This window comes from Denticeps clupeoides, chromosome 19, assembly GCF_900700375.1.
Source record: "Denticeps clupeoides chromosome 19, fDenClu1.1, whole genome shotgun sequence".
Classification (NCBI taxonomy): Eukaryota; Metazoa; Chordata; class Actinopteri; order Clupeiformes; family Denticipitidae; genus Denticeps; species Denticeps clupeoides.
The window spans coordinates 3,666,194-3,685,695 of NC_041725.1; the positions used below are offsets into that span (position 1 = coordinate 3,666,194).

General features: G+C 45.3%; 3 protein-coding genes across 3 annotated transcripts; 1 reads left to right on the forward strand and 2 right to left on the reverse strand.

The window, feature by feature from the left end:
- Nucleotides 1-1,275: 1,275 nt before the first annotated feature.
- Nucleotides 1,276-7,066, forward strand: kcnk6 (potassium channel, subfamily K, member 6). Its single transcript, XM_028962877.1, has 3 exons — nucleotides 1,276-2,060; nucleotides 4,358-4,753; nucleotides 6,290-7,066. Exons 1-3 carry the CDS (start codon nucleotides 1,745-1,747, stop codon nucleotides 6,526-6,528), a joined length of 951 nt encoding a protein of 316 aa, XP_028818710.1. The 5' UTR covers nucleotides 1,276-1,744; the 3' UTR covers nucleotides 6,529-7,066.
- Nucleotides 7,067-8,677: 1,611 nt separating this feature from the next.
- On the reverse strand, nucleotides 8,678-10,980 carry sertad3 (SERTA domain containing 3). The gene is made up of 2 exons (XM_028962542.1): nucleotides 10,013-10,980; nucleotides 8,678-9,448 (listed from the first exon to the last, which is right to left on the reverse strand). Exon 2 carries the CDS (start codon nucleotides 9,439-9,441, stop codon nucleotides 8,731-8,733), a length of 711 nt encoding a protein of 236 aa, XP_028818375.1. The 5' UTR covers nucleotides 9,442-9,448; nucleotides 10,013-10,980; the 3' UTR covers nucleotides 8,678-8,730.
- A 908-nt stretch (nucleotides 10,981-11,888) lies between these two features.
- blvrb (biliverdin reductase B) lies at nucleotides 11,889-14,905 on the reverse strand. Its single transcript, XM_028962204.1, has 5 exons — nucleotides 14,665-14,905; nucleotides 13,769-13,930; nucleotides 12,570-12,659; nucleotides 12,329-12,460; nucleotides 11,889-12,240 (listed from the first exon to the last, which is right to left on the reverse strand). Exons 1-5 carry the CDS (start codon nucleotides 14,741-14,743, stop codon nucleotides 12,086-12,088), a joined length of 618 nt encoding a protein of 205 aa, XP_028818037.1. The 5' UTR covers nucleotides 14,744-14,905; the 3' UTR covers nucleotides 11,889-12,085.
- Nucleotides 14,906-19,502: the final 4,597 nt, after the last annotated feature.

The window sequence follows — 19,502 nt, forward strand, 5'->3', positions numbered from 1 at the left end:
CTTTCTAATGCAATCCTCCCTATTTACCCAGGATGGAGACCGAAAAAAAACACTGTCACATGCATCCCCAGTGGGGGGGGGTTTAAAATTTTTTCACAAACTTTGAAATAATGATGTAGTCGGACCCTAGTGATGTACTAGATACTAATGTGAATTTAACCATTTCTTTCTTTAACCAGTGGAACTGTTTTCAGCTCTACTAAAACAATTGTAAATGGTTTTCCAATTATGAAGCTTTTAAAGTGACAGACTTGTTAATGTAGAAAGAAATGACTTCCCATCAGAATGAAGGACATTTATAAATGACCCTAAACCTTTGACCAGTGGGGTATGTAGTCATGTTAGACTATGGGGGATGGATTCGGGGTAGTGCTGTGGTGTGAGATACTGGCACTAGTGTGCAAATCCACAGCACGAGGCCTCGAGAGGGTGGGCGTGTGTTAGGGATGGGTAACACACTCGCCTATGAACCAGAAGACCCAGGTTCAAATCCCACTTACTACCATTGTGTCTCTGAGCAAGACACTTAACCCTAAGTTGCTCCCTGTAACTACTGACTGTAACTCTGGATAAGGGCGTCTGATAAATGCTGTAAATGTAAATCCGCACATCCCTACATTTACATTTACAGCATTTACCAGACGCCCTTATCCAGAGCGATTTACAATCAGTATTTACAGGGACAGCCCCCCCAGCAGCAACTTAGGGTTAAGGTTTTTAATAAAGAAACTAATAAAGAAGCTTGTTGTTGATGTGACAGTGGCTGTGCGTGTGTGTACGCGGTGTACTGCATTTTGGAACGGTGCTCACGGTGGCCTAGCAGTTAAGGAAGCGGCCACGTAATCAGAAGGTTCCCGAGCTGCCAAGGTGCCACTGAGGTGTCATTGAGCAAAGCACCGTCCCCACACCCTGCTCCCCGGGCGCTTGTCATGGCTGCCCACTGCTCACTCAGGGTGATGGGTTAAATGCAGAGGACAAATTTCACTGTGTGCACCATGTGCTGTGCTGCTGTGTATCACATGTGACAATCACTTCACTTTACTTTACTTTTTTGCTCAGGGACACAATGGTAGTAAGCGGGATTTGAACCTGGGTCTTCTGGTTCATAGGCGAGTGTGTTACCTCCGTGATCGATCGATTCCAAGCTGGTATCAGTATCGGATCGATGCAATTTTCGCTCTTCTATCTCTGCACCACGTTCCATCTGAAATAAACTGCTCCTCACACGTCAACGTGGCTCGTGACGTCATAGACGTGGGCGGCGCCGGCCCCGCCCCCAGCAGCTCAGCACCCAAGGAAAAAAAAACAACCCACCCAAAGTCAGGGTGCCTCAGGACACGCACCTTTACTTAGAATTTCCGATCCCACTTAGTTGTTGTATAAAGTATCAGTATAAAGTAGCACTTTAAATCAGTGCATCGCATATTCCTGCTGGAGTTTTTAATATAAAGCGCAGAGTTTGAAATTCTTGACGAGTGTGCGAGTTTGATTTTCTTTTCTGCCGCTGAACGTGTTGACTTTTCAGCGCCGAGAAGCCAAAGTACACACGGAGCAGTACAACTTCATCCACGCGAAACGAGACGCGACGGACACACGTGACCCGTCGCCTCCTGGCCAGAAAGAAGAAGAAGAAGAAGAAGAAGAAGATCGTGAGTAAATTTCACAGCCGGACGACGTGTCTCAGGGGGTGGGGAGAAGGACTTCTTCTCGGTTCCCCTCGGGCCCCTCACATCCACCCAGAGCGATGTCTTCGGCGGGCAGGTCCTGGCTCTTCCTCGCCGGCTTCGTCCTGTTCTACGCCGCCTACCTGGTCCTGGGAGCCCTGGTCTTCTCGGCCATCGAGCGGCCCGAGGAGGAGCGGCTGCGCCTGGACCTGGCCTCCCTGCGAGAGCGCTTCCTCAACCAGAGCTGCGTGGACGGCGCGGCGCTCGACCTGTTCCTGGAGAAGGTCCTGAAGGCCAACAAGTACGGCGTGTCCGCCCTCCACAACGCCAGCGGCGCCGCCAACTGGGACCTGGCGGCGGCCCTGTTCTTCGCCAGCACCCTGGTCACCACCGTCGGTACGCGAGTTCGGTGTTCCTCAACGTAACCTTCATCTCTCCATCTCTCACCTCTACAGAAATACTTTTCCCGATTGTTCGTGTTGTTTAAATCTGGGTCAGTTCTTCTCGACCTCCGCTGCACGGACCCCTGTCCCGGGTGGGAAGAGCTCAACCTGGTCACGCTGGGCCATGAAACGGGTTAATAAAACTATTTAATGCAACTTCCATGCATGCTCGGGATTATCAGATTTAGCCAAATCTCCGCAACCCGAAGGACTGGATCAGATTACCGCGGATTCATGTGACATGTCAGCGATTGAAATATATAATATTAATACTTAGAAGTAAGTAACCACATGCGGTTGGGTTGGAATGGGAAGGATTTTTTTCCAGCTTCATCGTGTTTTCAGCATTTGCTGTGTTTAGGTCTCCTGGATCTTAATTTTATTCCAACTCGTTGCTGATTCTAAAGTGAAAGTGAAGTGACTGTCACTTGTGAAACACTGCAGCACAGCACACGGTGACATGGTGAAATGTGTCCTGCATTTAACCCATCAGCCTTGGTAAAAAGTGGGCACCATGACAGGGAGCAGCGTGTGGGGACGGTGCCTTGCCTGGTGGCACCTCAGTGGCGCCTTGGCAGATCGGGATTCGAACCGGCAACCTTCCGATTACGGGGCCGCTGCTGTTTTCATAGAATTTAAGAAAAATAAATCCAGTGCCTCATGTCAACGGAGGCAAACACACAGAAGATCTAATTTCACATCTACTGTGGTGCATGTGCATCTTTAAACATGATCAAACCAGGAAGTATCTAATTGTAGAGTAAAAGATGCTCAGTAGTTCTGGAAACCTTAAAATAAAGTTTTTATCCCCTCAAATATTTAAAGTCTATTTATGTAGGTGATGCCATTGTATTAGTTTAAAAGTTAATTCAACCAGTAATTACATTATTTCACACACAAAAAACCCCACTTGTGTTTAGTGTGTTACCTTGACTACAGTCCCCTTACGGAGAAAGTCTCGTGGAGTAACCCTCCTATGAACAAAGGGTCTCATTCATCATCTGTTAATATCCTCCAGTAACCCAGCGTTCACCATGACATGGACGTCTTTATTACATCCGCTCATCTTGTGCTAAACGCCCCTCATGTATTTCTGGTTTAGGCCCTAAAAGGCCGTTTCAAATGTTGCTTCGTACACGCCGCGTAGATCTGGGCTGACTGTGCGTGTTTAAAGGGGTGCAAGTAATGCAGTGTTGTGGTGGTTCGGGTCAAACCCAAAACCTGATCACAAAGAACAGGATTTGGCCGACCTGGACTGTGTACAGTCATGGCATTTCTGGTTTTACAAGTTCTTTTATGGCCTCCGCAGATCTGCATGAACGACTCCAAATGCTGGTATCCCATGACTTCATAATGTTGTGTAGTCCACCAGTTGAGACCGTTTCAGGTCTTTGCTGTGTTTAGGTCTCTTTTTTTTTTTTTTTTTTTTTTTTTGGCAACCCGTTCTAATCAGTGCTTTTAGTTTGTCAGAAAATGTTGGATTAAGGAGTTTCCTGGCCATGGACCCAATATTGCAACGTTTTGTTCCCTAAGCCACTTACTTGTGGCACGGTGCTTCATTATGCTGTAAAAACATGCGTTCTTGGAAGGCAAAATTGTGAGTGATCCCACCTCAGGGCTCTAGAGTGCGATTTGGTTGCACATGTGACCTCATTTCTCAGTGGTGCGACAGAAAAAAAAAACGAAGGCCACGCCTGGGCGTTCGGGACTCGTCAGATAGACAGAGTAGATGTAGCCACGAATTGGGCTTTAAAAGACCGGTTTTTAAAAGCCCGAACCGACATTATCGCGGTTAGAACCAGCATAACTACCAACATGCACGTTTATTTTAGTTATTTATTCAATGGCCAATTTTTCTCACCTTAGACTACTTTTGTTGCAGACTTTCTTGAGCACCCTGAAGACTTCTTCACTTCTTCACTTCTCTCCTTGAAGTTATTGATCTGATCTGAACTTTTAAAGCACCCAGTCTGCCATTTTATCTCAGTCAGCAGGACAGGAGGATCACCAGCCTTGTGCTGATCAACATTTTCACCAAGATGGGCTTTGCAATTCATCTGATCAATTCATAACATTCTGGAGGGTCAAATATTTTCTCAATTCTTGGCCACAACTGTATTAGCTGAGGGACGGGATTGGCTGATTACAGTCTGTAGATGATTTCCTGTGTTTGCATAGTCTAAATGTGACTGTTCAGCAAAATGTTCATATTTATACGAATGTGGATGTTGATTGACTGTTTCTATCCAGGTTATGGCCACACCACCCCCCTCTCTGATGAAGGGAAGGCCTTCTCCATCGTCTATGCTCTACTTGGGGTTCCCTTCACCATGCTAGTCCTGACTGCCTGTGTCCAGCGCCTCATGTACCTGGTGACGTACAGGCCGGTCAACCTGTTCCAACAGCGGGGAGCCCTGGCGCCCCGAGTGGCGAGCGTTATCCATTTCACCATCCTGATGGTCTTGGTGGTGGTCTGCTTCTTCATAGTTCCAGCACTGGTCTTCAGCAGGATAGAAGAGCCGTGGTCCTTCCTGGATGCTTTGTATTTCTGTTTTATTTCACTCTGCACCATTGGACTGGGAGACTTTGTGCCAGGAGAGCAGCCTCATCAGAAGCTGAGGGCCCTCTACAAGGTCTCCATTATAGGTGAGAAAACCAAAGTCCTATGAGCAAAGCATCTGTGTTGTGGTTGGGCAATAAAATAAAACTTTCTCCCCAGGTGTCCAAACTTTTGACTGGTAGTGTAGTGATGTCCTATCAGCAAATGAAGAAATTGGTCATTTTTATGACTGCATTGTCCAGCCCAGCATCCCATTTTGCATGATGTGGTTGTTGTTTTTTTTTTTTTTTTTTTTTTTTACTTAAAACTGCACCGTGAAGGTGAAATATTACAGGCCTGCAGCATGATTCATCTCATGATGCCTGGATCAGCGCAAAAAATCCCATTTCCATGGCTTTTCATACTTTATCGAACCTTTTTGCATGCCTCGCCTCCATTTTAAACTGTCAGTGTCGCACCCTGTAATTACCAGTACTAAACACCTCTCCTTTGGTAAACAAAATGAGTGCCCTGTGTTGCACCCGAGGGTGAGGATGGTTTGAACGTTGCTTCTGAAAAGCAGGATGTGATTACCATCGACCTGTCCAATGCAGTCATTGTTCTTCCATCTCCCTCTGCTTCACCGCTACAGTAATATCCAAAATTCACAAACATGGTTGCAGGTTTGCCGTAATGAAGATGGTCATATTTAGATGTTTGCACAGCAGCTTGTGAAAGAGGGAGGTTCTTCATCTTTTAAATCCCACTTTCTGTTTGCATAACGACCTTGTCTACTCCTTGCATCACGTTCATAAGGTGTCCGCACTTAAAAGAGATGCATAATAATTTTTAATCATGTCGCTTAATGAGACTGGAATGAAGTCCATATTAAAGCCGGTTTATGTTTTTAGTGCCAGGGTTTGTACAAATGTGACATTTTTCTTTGGATTAGAAGCTTTTTCTCTGCCTGTGTGACTTTCTTGGCATTGGCACAGAAGGTGATGGTGTCTGAGCTTTTCTCACCTCGTGTTCAAAGGTCCTCTTTAGGGTTTCAGTGATTGGACAAATCAGTGATTTGTCCCCTTATGACATCATAATGGGAAAGGTTACCTCCCGTTTCTGATGCTTTTTTCAGCAAGAGGATTTCGCACCCCTCCTCTAAAACATTATCTCCACCGACTGCCATGGCTTCCAAACATACGTAGCATTGCAGTTGCTTGGATGTAAAAATGAGCACAAATGTACTTGTTTAGTTCGATCTTGCGAGACTCTGAAGAGGGTTCGTTTTATTTTTTCTGGGAAAATGCCGCCTGTCTACGGCAAACATTGTGGTTGGTGAATGGTGTTGATGATGTCATTTCGGCGAATGCCCCCTCAACTTCTATAGGCTGCTCTCCTCCTCGTCCCGCCTCTCTCCCCCTTAAAGCTACAGACAATGAAATGGGGCGTCCTGGGGAAATCGTGGCACTGGATCAAAGTGGCTGTAATTCTGCACCGAGGCTGAATTTCGGAAAGAGTCTCCAGATACAGAATTATTGGACCAACAAGATAAAAGCAAAAAAACTGTTCCTATTGGTTGCATGTTGTTTTTTTTTTTTTGTCATTTTGTTAACTGTGTCCTTTTCAATATGTCCATCCTACAGTGTACCTGTTTGTGGGCCTGATGTTTATGTACCTGGTCCTGCGCACCTTCCACAAGCTGGCTGATCTCCACGGCTTCACCGCCTTCTTCCACCTCCCTGCCTGTGAGGAGGACGAACAACAGGACAGAGTGCCGATCGTGGAAGAGGGACGCGAGGAAGGTCCACCCGAAGCAGATAAGACTGCTACAAAACCCCTAGACGTAGCGTCCCAGACGTCGTACAACACCATCAACAGATGAAGGACTGTTGCTTTTCATCTTCATTGTCGTGTGCCTGACTGTCAGCAGTAAGCAGCCAAAAATGGAGGCGTGTCACCAGCTGTCCTGAGTTAGCAGGAAGCTCAGTCCGTTCCAGGCCCAGATGCCGCACGGTGACTTTCACAGTAAATGTGTTTTTATTCTGTATTAATAGTTCGTTTGTTGGGGGGTGGATAAGGATGAAGGTTTGTTCATGTAGCTGCTGATGGCTGAAAGTCTACACTGACGAAGCATAACTTGTTTTTAAACGGCTCATCTGAAATGTAGTTTTTCTTTTTTACAATCGGACACCTAATGCAGTAAAAGAGTGGACCTTAAATGTGCCTGTGTGAGAAGGTGACGGTCTTTTTACCTTGAGCTCACTGTGAAGTCTTAATTCGGTGGGTGTTAAACTCGATATTTTGTTGTATAGTGTTTGTAATATAGGTTTTGTATGGTGATTGGAACTGTTAGTATGATGAAGAGTATGATGTAAATGTTTTATAGCTGGATTGCCCCAATAAAACAAAACTCCTCAAAGTTTGCTGCTGTTTGTTTTTTTTCCACATCTTATATAGGAACCTATTCCTGTTAATAAGACCATTGCAGATGTCCCCAAAAGTAAAAATGAATGCTGTCTGTAAGTAGGACCTAAAGATCCCTCTGTCCCCTCGAAAAACTACCAATAAAACTCTCCTCTCTTCTTGAATCTCAATCTCATCTCTATTCTTTTAACAAATTAATTATGACAGGCGCCCTGGGAGCAGTGTGAGGGGACGGTACCTTGAACCTGCAACCTTCCGATTACGAGTCTACCTCCTTACTCGCCAGGCCACCGCTGGCCCAGGGACTAGTGTAAACATGAACATCAGAAATGAGCTTCTTTGTAGCGAATATCTAGCCTCAAGAAGTTCTTGGGAAAAAAAAAAAATCAAGCAGCAGTTTGTCACAGATTGGATTTTTAAACCAGGGCCTTTTCAGCTGAAACATCTGGAAACTGATTTACCTTCTCTTCCTTCGTACCAAAACTGCACAGGTCAGACAGAAAAGTCTCGTTAAACCGCATGTCTCTGTAGGCAGGAAAGGGGCGAGGCAAATAGTCTGGTTTTAGTCTTTATTTCGGGGTAAAAATGTACAGCTTTGCATAGACATCCTTCCGCGCAGCAGCCCCTCCACATCCAACAGCGTTCTGCATTAAATATATATATTTATATATATTTTATCCACACACTCTTAACATCTTGGATGCTGGTAATGAAAGCGTAACCACTACTTTTAAATATAGTCTAGAATTAATTAACATTTCATGCAAAGTGCATTTACAGGTCACAGCAAAAACAATGGCTGACCAAATAACCGGAACATTCGAACGCTAATAAAACATTAAACATGACATATAACAAGATTAGAGTAAATACTAGACTATGGAGCTGGTTAACAAAACAACAATAACAATGGATTTTTCACATTTTTCAAATATGAATTTCTGTTACAAATCTTTTGAACCAAAACCATGAACTGCAAGGTAAAGTTTGAAATGATCTGTTTTGCAAGTACAATTCTATCCCTCAGGACATGTCACATTGAACCATGAAAAGGCACCTTGTTCACAGCACAAGAACCTAATTTGTTCATATTTGACTTCATAAAAGCCAACATAAAAATTACCTGCAGCATTATTGTAATAATACAGCACTTTTATAAAAAAAAAAAAAAACATCACAGACACTGTGTGAAAACTGCATAATTAATAAATCAGGATATCAGTAAATCCAGCAGGGGAGGAGTAACCTAAAATACAAATTGAGGAGCACCAACAGGCAGATCTGGAATGTTCTCCAGGTACTAAATATGAGGCGAGTTAATGTCACAGCGCTGGAATTAAAGCACACTCAACAAAAAGGGCCGGTTCCGAGATACAGATAACTGCACTTTTTATTTAGTGCACTCCAGAAATGTTCCAGGAAAAAAAAATGGGCCAGAAACGTTCAACGTGGACTGTACTGAAACGACGTTTCTATAGTTCACCATAATGGATATTAACCGTGCAATCTTTTACATTTTTTAGTCATTATCAGTCTAAAGTATATAAAGATAATTTCATCTCCCTTAAGAGAAGTTGAAAGGACCATTGTTACGTAGGGCATGTCGCTTTTTTTTTTTTTTTTTCTGCTGGAGATTTGCGGCCGTTCTAGAGCATCGGCCTCACGACTCCACCAGGATCTCCATGATGTGCTCCAGCTCGTGCAACTCCTTCACACTTGCACCGGAGGAGCAGGAATAAGGGGAGCAGATTGGCAAAGGCAAGAACTTCACCAGCTCCTGACTGCCCTCTGGCTCCAGCGCTGACGTGTGGATGTCCAGGACCAGGCGCTCCTGGGCGAGGCTCTGAGGGACAGCGTAGTGTGAGATGTCCACGTCCTCTGAGGGCCGACTGGCCTTCCAGGGGTCCCGCTTGGCACCATGCTCGAAAACTGGAAGATTTTCAATGGACCCTAATGGCATCCGGTGGGGCGGCGTGGCCTCTAAGCCTCCGCCTTCCACAGCCCCATCCAGCTCCTTCAGGATAGAAGAGATGGCAGTGGACAGTGAGACGTCTTCCTCTGAAGATCCAGACATCCATTCATCTCCACTGTCCTCCAAAAGTAAAGAAAAGTCTGAACTGTTGCAAAATGGAGAGGACAGGGATCCTTCGGGGTTGGGCAGGGACCGGATCAGTGCCAGGTCCTCGGACTGAATCTGGCGGAGGGTGTTTGAGATCAAGACCGAACGGCGCAGGCTCGGCTCCACCAGGGCCTGGTCGCGCTGGAACTTGTCCAGCGAGATGTCCAGCACAGACTGGCGCTGGTGGTCCCACCACGCACCGTGCCCGTCTGCATCCGAGGGAAGCTTCCTCTTCTGACCTCTCGCAGCCATTCTGAACCTGCCGGTTAAAAAAAAAAAAAAAGAGAAAACACCTTCAATACCAGTTTAAAATGGAGATGTCCATGCGAATTATTGCGAATAGTCTGCTGGTCTTAATAATCGTGAAACGTCCCGTCAAGGAAGAGATTGTGGATTACCCCAAGACGTGGGGGACAAGTTCTTTTATTTTAACCAGTCAGGGCTACCTTCATCATCAGCACAGCTCTCAAAATGTTCCCACCTGAAAACGTGAAGAATCAGGCAAGGAACCGTCTTCAATATATGACAAGGCCTAGCGGGCAAGGAAGCGGACTCGTAATCAGAAGGTCGCCGGTTCGAATCACGACTTCTAATAACTATAGTTATTAGTATATAAGTAGTATATAACTATGGTATAGTGACTCCTAATAATATGCATTTATTAAACAGCAGATCTCCACCTTTCCAGGGTCTCCACCAGCTGCACTCTTCTCACCACGGACCACAGGGTCATGATTAGATTTTTTTTTTATATCGTTACACGCGAAGCAAGTTCATCTGGGAGGCCGGACTCGCCGCAATAACAACATTTCGACCTGCTTACCGCGTCGCGTCGCGTCTCGGCGGCTGCGTCCACACGTGCGGGAGGTTCTACGGCTGGAAGAGGTTAACAGCAGAGGTCGGCGCGGCCCGACATGTTCCTCTTCGAAAGCCGGTTCGGGGGACGCCGCGTTCCTTCCCTTTCCCGCCAGACCGCAGGTTCAAGACGGAGGAATTTTGCTGCGCATGCGCCCTGGAACCAGTCGCTTTCTTCCTCGCTGCGTCGACCGTCTGCTATCAGGTGTTGTGGCGCCACTGGCGCCGCCTACCGGCCTGAAGTTCGTATTGTTGTACAGCCGATTAGAATTAGTTACCTCATTCAAGGGGAAAAGAAAATTAGAAAACTTAAAACAAATAAAAAACGGTATTAGTAAATTATTATACAATGTCACGTTTTTTTTTCTTTTGAGCATTGGCAATGTTACAAAGGTGTGTCTGTACTCAGCATCAGTTGAAGTGAAGTCATTGTGAAACACAGCACAACGAAATGTGTCCCCTGTATTTAACCATCACCCTTAGTGAGCAGTGGGCAGCCATGACAGGCACCCGGGGAGCAGTGTATGGGGACGGTGCTTTGCTGAGATGCACCTTGGCGATTTGGAACTCGATCCAAAAACCTTCACACTACGGGTCTGTTTCCTTACCCGCCAGGCCACCGCTGCCCCAGTTAGGCCTAGGTGCTAGGATGTTGCCTGATTGTTGGGCCATTTGTTGTGGGGGGCATGTGTCCACTGCTGGCTGGCATTTCGTTTGATCAGGTGAGCTTTAAGCGTAATTTGATGTCATTACATTTAGGGTCACTGTCGTTGAGTGTAACGATGCGGACGTCGGGACTGGCAGGGAGGTGTGTGTAGGATCGGTATGAGGGCAGCGGGACAGCTGTTTTTGTCCACTATGGTCATGGACAGGTTGACAGATGAGATCAGGCAGGAGTTTGAATGTTTGAACATGACCCTGTGGTCCGTCATGAGAGCAGGGTGCAGGTGGAAGAGACCCTGGAGAGGTGTGTGTAAATTATTGGAAGGACAGCGGGAAACGTAACACACCTCTGTTTCTTTCTTTTAATACTGCCACATACCCACAATGCATTCCAGCCAAAAACCCACAACTCTTAGTGTCGTAGCGGAGCTACCCGATTTGGACCAGAAACCCGGTTAGGGTTGGGTTAAGGAGTACCACACAGCAACAGTGCACAACACACCCATGACGGCCCATGTCAGCTGTTACGGCCCATGGTCATGTGATGTGCTGTCCGCATTCTCTCTGTCTTGTTTGTGTATACCTTTTTGTAGGAGGAGCCTGTAATTACAGAACTCCTCCCACTCCAGTCGGAGTGGCTGTTTTATAGGGGAGGAGAGGGGAAGAAGGAGCAGGAGTTCAGATACTTGGGCTCGGCCGTCCAGAGCAATGGGAAGTGTGAAAGAGGAAGAATGTGAAGAGGAGAGTGCAGACAGGGTGGAATGGGAGGAGAAGAGAGGACTCATTTCTGAAGGGCGGTTACCATCGAAATTCAGTAGTGAGACCGGAGAGGTCATGTAGGTGGGAGACAGTGACACTGATGAAAAGACAGACGGCAGAATTGGAGTAAAAGATGCTGAGGTTTGTGTTGGATGAACAGGATCAGGAGTGAGCGCATTGGAGGAGCAGTTTGGTATTATTGGAGAAGCGAGACTGCGTTGCTTTGTACTTGTACGGAGGAGAGACACCGAGTATGTTGGGAGAAGGATGCTGAGGATGGAGCTGCCAGGCAGGAGGAAGTGAGGAAGGTTTATGGGTGGTGGATGGTGTAGAACAGGGGAAATGGAGACGGGTGTCTTGAGGTGAACAACACACACCCTGAATTTCATGTTAGGAAAATATTTCTTACAAAGTCATCATGATTTATTAGTACAATGTGTGATTGACATGTCTCTTTATTTGAAGTAGTTGAATACAAAAATATTTTGCTTAACAGATTTACTTTTTTAAAGAAATTAGCATAATCACTAGTCCTTAGTGCACACGTTTTTTCCCTTTGTCCTATGAAAATTTAGCAATATATGAAACTAGATGTAAAAGGCACACCATTTTGGAGGTTTTAACTGTACTCTCCACAAACCCCCACTGTCTTCCCATCCCAGTCAGCGGTGGACAGGCACTTGATGAAAAAGTGTCCCAGGTCGTATGCGGAAATGACCCGGCCTCTCAGCGTGCCCTCAGTCACCGTGTACTTCTCAGTCAGGGGCTTGTCACCTGCATGGGGAAAAAATAAAATAAAACAATAGAACGAATCAAATGTGCCCAGTCACTGCAAACTGCTGAGGCAATAAAGAGTACAAACCAGCGATGTGCGGCGGCATCACCGCCACGAAGTCCAGTCCTGACTGTTTGAGCACAGTGTACATCCTGTCATGGTCCTCGGTGACGGGTACCAGACGTGGGGGCACTTTGGAACGGTCCCACAGGAGGAAGGCTGAAATATGAGAGGAGAGATAAGTAGATTTCTAACTGAATGAAGGTTACACTTTGTGGGCAATCAGCATGAATTAATAACAATAATATTAATAAATAGTAAATCTCACCTGACATGCAAGCAACAACTTTTCGGATTCCACGTGCTTTCATGGCATCTATGATATTTCTTGTTCCTTCAGACATCATTGTAGTTGGACCTGTTTATAGAAATACAATGTCACAGATATTATACCCGATATGATTTTTTTTATATAGGTCTTTGTATAGTGTTCCCCTAATACTGTATCTGAAGTGTCTTTCTGAAATTCAGCCATGGTGCAGAAGCCAATTTCATCCAGTCCCACAATGAGATTTCCCAGGACGTGCCATTTTGGTGTCTGTAGCTTTAAATGCAAATTAGGAGGAGAGAAGCAGTACAAGGAGCAGCCTGTGTGTGTGTGTGTGTGTGTGTGTGTGTTGTATGCGTGAGGTTTGTATGTAGATGTATGAGGAATATATGGTGTATGTGTAAGCTTCTCTTGATATATGGCCTAGGGGGCACCTTATAGTGTGTGTGTGTGTGTGTGTGTGTGTGTGTATAGATAAATATCAGGCTCAGGCTATTCATGCTCAGTAATATGAATGTATGTGCATACATGCGTGTGTGTGTGTATACAGTACAGGCAAAAAGTTTGGAGACACCTTCTCATCAATGTGTTTTATTTATTTTTATGAATGAACACATGTGGAGTTATGTGGAGCTGGACCGCAGAGTGAAGGCAAAGGGGTCAACAAGTGCTAAACACCTCTGGGAACTCCTTCAAGACTGTTGGAAAAGCATTTCAGGTGACGACCTCTTGAAGCTCATCTAGAGAATGCCAAGCGTGTGCAAAGCAGTAATCAGAGCAAAGAAACTAGAATATAAAACGTGTTATCAGTTATTTCACCTTTTTTTGTTAAGTACATAACGCCACGTGTTCAGTCAGAAGGACTGTGTGTGTGTGTTTGTATAAATATAAAGGTGTGTGTGTGTGTGTGTACCGCCTTCAGTCAGAATCTACCAATGTGAATGCTAGTGAAAATAAAGAAAACACATTACATGAGAAGGTGTGTCCAAACTTTTGGCGTGTACTGTGTGTGTGTACGTGTATATATACACACACACACACACACACACACACACACACACACACACACACACACACACACACACAGTGTGTCTTTGGACACATTTCGTTGTGTGCTGTGCTGAAGTGTATCACAATGACAATCACTTCACTTTTACTTTCATAATTGTCAGTATTTCTGATTATGAGGAGAAACTCACTGAGATCATTTCTGGTCCCCAGGACAATGATTACGGCATCTTGACCCTCCAGGGTCTTTTTCACATCTTCTTTGTTCTGGACGTCTCCCACCACAACCCTGGAGGCTTTGTGGTCAGCAGGGAGTTTGGCGTGATCTCGTACCAGCACAGTCACATTGTAACCTATAAACACAGCATCACAGGTTACGATTAAAGAGAATCAAACGAGACAAAAAAGGTCAAATAAAAATGATGTATAAAAGAATTGCGAATGGGAGGGGATGATTGTAGTCTCTATCGCTACAGTTTGGTGGGGTGGGGCTGCGAGATGGGGGTTATCAGCGAGAGGGGCGTCACTCGATTACACTGCAGACACTCAGCTGGACTCAACTTCTGAAATAGCAAGAGCATTTTTTTCACTCGTGACAGTCATTCTTCGAATGAAGAATGTTCACTTACATGCCAAATCCCGGAATGAACATCCTGATTTTCTAAATTCAATGAATCTATATTTATTGATTTATTATATTTTGCCGTGTGGAGACTTCACTAGATATATTTGTGTTGGAGAACTCCCTCCCTGGAAGGACGCGATAACGCGGCCGCAGCGTACCGCGCATGCGCGCTCTCAAGCATGACTCGGCAAGAACTGAACATCGTGACTCGACAATTTCGAGTTGGTCTTGTGACTTTTCTGTGACTTTTCTCTTTTCCCCGTTCCGACAACGTAAAACTGCTGACGTGAAGAGTCGCGTGTCAGTCGTAATAATGCGATTCATTCGATTCAACTCGACTGTCCTTGGAACGACCGACGCACGTCGTGCAGAATGCAGTTCTATGTCGTATCAGACGCTGGAAAAAGCCGACATGTTACACCAGGTAACAGGTACCGCGGTGAAGCACGTAGCCAGTCGTACCTGCTGCCACCGCCTGAGGTAGCGTCACCAGTCCGGTCATCCCCGTCGCCCCGAATATCGCCACGTTCTTCACCGACATGTCTGCAGAGTTCTGCGCCGTGCCGTCCTGCAGCAGTGCACACCTCCATCACATCACAGCACACGCTCCCCTCCTCTCTTAAAGCGGTACACACACGCACACACACACACACACACTCACACACACACACTCACACTCTCACACACACTCACACACACACACACACTCACACACACACACACTCACACACACACACACGCGCACACACTCACACACACTCACACACACACACACTCTCACACACACACACACGCGCACACACTCACACACACTCACACACAACACACACTCACACACACACACTCACACTCTCACACACACTCACACACACACCACACTCACACTCTCACACCACACTCACACACACACACACGCGCACACACTCACACACACTCACACACACACACACTCTCACACACACACACACGCGCACACACTCACACACGCACACACTCACACACACACACACACACTCTCACACACACACACACTCACACTCTCACACACACACACGCGCACACACACTCACACACACACGCGCACACACACTCACACACACACACTCTCACACACACGCGCACACACACACACACGCGCACACACACACTCACACACACACACACACACTCTCACACACACACCACACTCACACAGTCCTATCTATTTTGTAGAAACACCTGCTATTATTTTGACTTTTTAAAAAATTCATTGGTGAAATAGAAATAGCTCATGAAAAATAAAACCCTACCAAATGATTCACTGAAAAATGATTTATCATTTAATCAAGACAGAAAGGTCAAATTTTGGAAAGACAAAAGTTTTGTCGCCTATACAGAAAATGAACAAATTGACTGCAAATACAAATGTATTAAGTAGTGGCGCTGTGAGAACCAAATTTAATATCTTGTATGACTTCCATGAGCTTGAAGGACTGCATCCATGTGGTTTGGCAAGGATTCATACAATTTATTGATGAAGTCATCAAGAAGAGCAAAGAAAGCAGTCTTGCATGCATCCCAGAGTTCATCAATATTCATATAATAGTTCGTCTTCCATGCTTCCTCTTTCATCCTTAATGATGTTCATGTCTGGTGACTGAGCTGGCCAATCCTGGAGCATCTTGATCTTCACCTTGAGGAACTTTGATGTGGAGATGGAAGTATGTGATGGAGTACCATCCTGCTGCAGAATTTGGCCTCTTTTATGGTTGGGAATATAAAAGGTATCTAAGATTTCTTGGTACTTCAGACTATTGATGTTGCCTTCCACCCTGCAGATCTCTCGCACACCCCCATACTGGATGTAACCCCAGAACATGATTTTTTCACGGTGCACACAGTGAAATTTGTCCTCTGCATTTAACCCATCACCCTGAGTGAGCAGTGGGCAGCCATGACAGGCGCCCGGGGAGCAGTGTGTGGGGACGGTGCTTTACTCAGTGGCACCTCGGTGGCACCTTGGCGGATCAGGATTCGGGATCCGGCAACCTTCTAATTACGGGGCCGCGGGTTCTGTCTGGAGGTGTGTGTGACAGTGTTGACAGCGTAATGAACATATGACAAGACAAGATACATTTTATAAATTTGTTTACATTTTTAAATTTGGAATTTGCATGGCTTGTCTTATTTTATGTTCTTTACAATAATGTTGCTGTTTATCAAGAGAAATGTAAATTAAGCATGTATTAAATTTAGGTGAATCACTGTCAAGAATCTTGGCAGAACTCAACACAGCAGTGTCCCATTGATACGTTTTTTTTCTTCATTCCACCAGTTTATCCGTGGACAGCCTTACAATTTCCATTCACGTCTGGACATTTTGTAAATTCATACTTATGATTGTAGAGTGAATTGCTATGGTGAAATCAAACAAGATGCTGACTCCCCATCCCAAAGACTTCCTTAAAATCACCTCTCCAGGGACTCGAGATATAAGACCGCCCCTTACTGGAGTGCTCCTATTGGAAAAGTATGCGTCATACCATGATTCTGCTAACTAAAGTGTGTCTCTAGACAACTAGGCATGCAGAATTATTGTTCAGAGAAGAAACAAGTGAATGAAGGATCATGTGTGGCGCTTCTTAAATGAATAAGCAACGCTGCAATTAAATCAGTGCTCATCAAGTGTTCCTGTCCCTTGCTCCTGTGGACTCTGTTTGGCTTCAAATAACAAGGTCTAAGGTTGTTGGGGTTAGAATTGCACACGTTATTATCATTATCATTATTTGCTCAGTGGCACCTCAGTGGTACATTGGGGGATCGATTTGAACCGGCAACCATCTGATTACTGGGCCGTTTCCTTAACTGCTAGGCCACCGCTGCCCCTGATTACGGGGCCGACGTAACCCAGGCGGGGGTCTGCCATCACCATAAAGCCACTCACATGAATCTGACAGCCCTCTGCAGGCCACAGATCGCCCTTGTGCTGAAACAAGGCAGGCGTTAACCTACATCATTAAGGAGGAGGCGGCAGAAAATTCAGCCAAGACTGTGGTCTGTATGTGCCTGGATGCTCAAAAAGGCGGGAAAACCACTCTCTCATCTCATTCTGAGTATCACAGCACAGGTACCTGCACACACAGAGCACACAAATATCTAGGATGTCAGAAGATATTCATAGGAGAACCGTTTGAAATAAACATGATTTTAGATCTGGCGCTCATGAAAGTAAAATGATGGAAATGACCTAGGGATGATTTCAGTGATTAAGGCCTTCGCTACTGCTCCAACCGTGGCACGATTCACAGGAAACACCTTCACCCATTTAGAGAACATGTCTATGATCACTAATCAAATCCATCATGAGGTGATGAAAAAGGTTGTTGGGGTAGCTCTGACAGCGCCTGCGTCACAGGGAGGGGTTCCCTACAATGGAGGTAGTACAGATGAGACATTTCTTACAGAAGCATGTGTACTATAAAGCCCTTGGTGAACCACACTGCTGTTAACTGTGATAGCCTCCCCCCTGTGGACAAATGGTCCCATCCATCTTTTGCAAAGAGCAGAAAGAAATGTTTCAGCAAATGTAGGCGACCATCGTGGCCCACAGTGGCCCACAGCTTACTCTCTCAGACGTCACAAAAGATTGAACTGTAGGCAAGGATGCAAGGCAGCAGCCGCTTTAGCCGCTGTGTCGGCATGGTCATTACCTAGGGACACAGGGCCTCGCCCTGTGGAACAATCACTTTGTTCCTCATCCAAGGCCAACTGTGGATAAGGATGAAATTTGGAGCCATAATCTGCACAAGGTCCCTGAGGACTGGGATCAAAGAAGAACAATACTCCCACGGCCCTGTTCCCTGCCTGGTTTGGTGGTGCACATGATCCCAGAATGACTAGCACAGATTGTGAATTATTTAATGAACAAAAATGAGAGAGGGGGGACAAACAGCCACAACAGCTTCATGTCACTGGGACACCCACCCCAAATCTAGCAGAGTTGATCAGTTAATTGAACAATTTACATCTTATAATCTCACGGTTAAGAGTCGGTCAAAGATCTCTCAGTGAATAAGTTATGCACGTTGATATTTTGTTAATTGTCTACATCGATAGAAGAACGGTACCATGGATTAAATCATTTACCACTATAGATGATTCTGATGGGTGTTCTGTGAAAATATGGGCAGCAGGAGAAATATTGTAGAGGTAATATATACATTTCATATGTGAAATGAAGATAATAATGTGGAAAGTGAATGTGGAAAGTAAAAGTGAAATACTGCAGCACAGCACACAGTGAGACAATCTGCCTTTAATCCATCGCCCTTGATGAGCAGTGGGCAGCCATGACAGGCGTCCCGAGAACAGTGTAAACCAGCAACCTTCCGATTACGGGTCTGCATCTTTACCCGCTAGGCCACCACTGCCCGCCACATTAATGTAGTAGCTGTAGGTAACAAGTGGTTTTAGTATGGCCCTAGGCTGGGGGGCGGGGTTTCTTCTTGATGCCCAGGTACACCTTCAGACACAAGACTGGCCACTCCTTCTCGGAACGATTACTCTTAATACAAGCAACATAGAGAGGAAGCAATGAAATAAGTACATTAGTAATAGCAATGATTTGTATTTTCCTGAGAATCTGCGTAATGCATGCCCCGGCATACACAGCTTTACCCATATATCCTTGTACATTCGTAGTCAGGTGCTGGTGAGGATGAAGTATTGAAGCTGCCAAAACACAGCAAGCTCTGTTCCTCGCAAAATCTCACCACGCCATGCTTTGTTACTTCTACCTTACTAGCTACAAAATACAAGTCACATGCCAAAGCACACACATATTGGACAGTAATAAGGTGCTATTAAATCACAAAAGCATACGTATAATACACAATCACACCCAAATAACTAATGTATTTTCTACAGGACACAAGTTAAAAAAAACAAGATCACCAGGTCCTTTGATCAGGGGAATCAGATGTATTTGTCTTACCCAGGTAGACCAACATCGCCTCCAAAGAGTAGTGCTTTTTGACCAGCAAATAGCTGTCTGTGCCCAGAGAGTGGAAGATGGGCAGGACCTTCTCATTATAGTTAGGACTAGTACATATTCTAAACAAAGGAAATCTTTCTAATGGTTCAAGGATACCTTCACATGTTGCTCAGCTGACTCCTTCTTCTCTTCCAGTCATACAGTGCAGATAACGTCTTCTGCAGGCTCTGCCTAAGTCACAAAACCAAAACATCTTCATCTCTCACATTCATCATCCTCGCTGTATGAATGAATAAAAAGGAATATTTATATCATGAGGATATTATGT

Excerpts from the sequence above, each read along its gene's own strand:
- kcnk6 (XM_028962877.1), top strand. The coding sequence starts at position 1,745 with ATGTCTTCGGCGGGCAGGTCCTGGCTCTTCCTCGCCGGCTTCGTCCTG. Across the intron at positions 2,061-4,357 it reads CACCCTGGTCACCACCGTCG|GTTATGGCCACACCACCCCC; the intron begins GTACGCGAGTTC and ends GTTTCTATCCAG. Across the intron at positions 4,754-6,289 it reads CTACAAGGTCTCCATTATAG|TGTACCTGTTTGTGGGCCTG; the intron begins GTGAGAAAACCA and ends TCCATCCTACAG.
- sertad3 (XM_028962542.1), bottom strand. The coding sequence starts at position 9,441 with ATGGCTGCGAGAGGTCAGAAGAGGAAGCTTCCCTCGGATGCAGACGGG.
- blvrb (XM_028962204.1), bottom strand. The coding sequence starts at position 14,743 with ATGTCGGTGAAGAACGTGGCGATATTCGGGGCGACGGGGATGACCGGA. Across the intron at positions 13,931-14,664 it reads ACCTCAGGCGGTGGCAGCAG|GTTACAATGTGACTGTGCTG; the intron begins GTACGACTGGCT and ends CTGTGTTTATAG. Across the intron at positions 12,660-13,768 it reads GGGGACCAGAAATGATCTCA|GTCCAACTACAATGATGTCT; the intron begins GTGAGTTTCTCC and ends TTCTATAAACAG.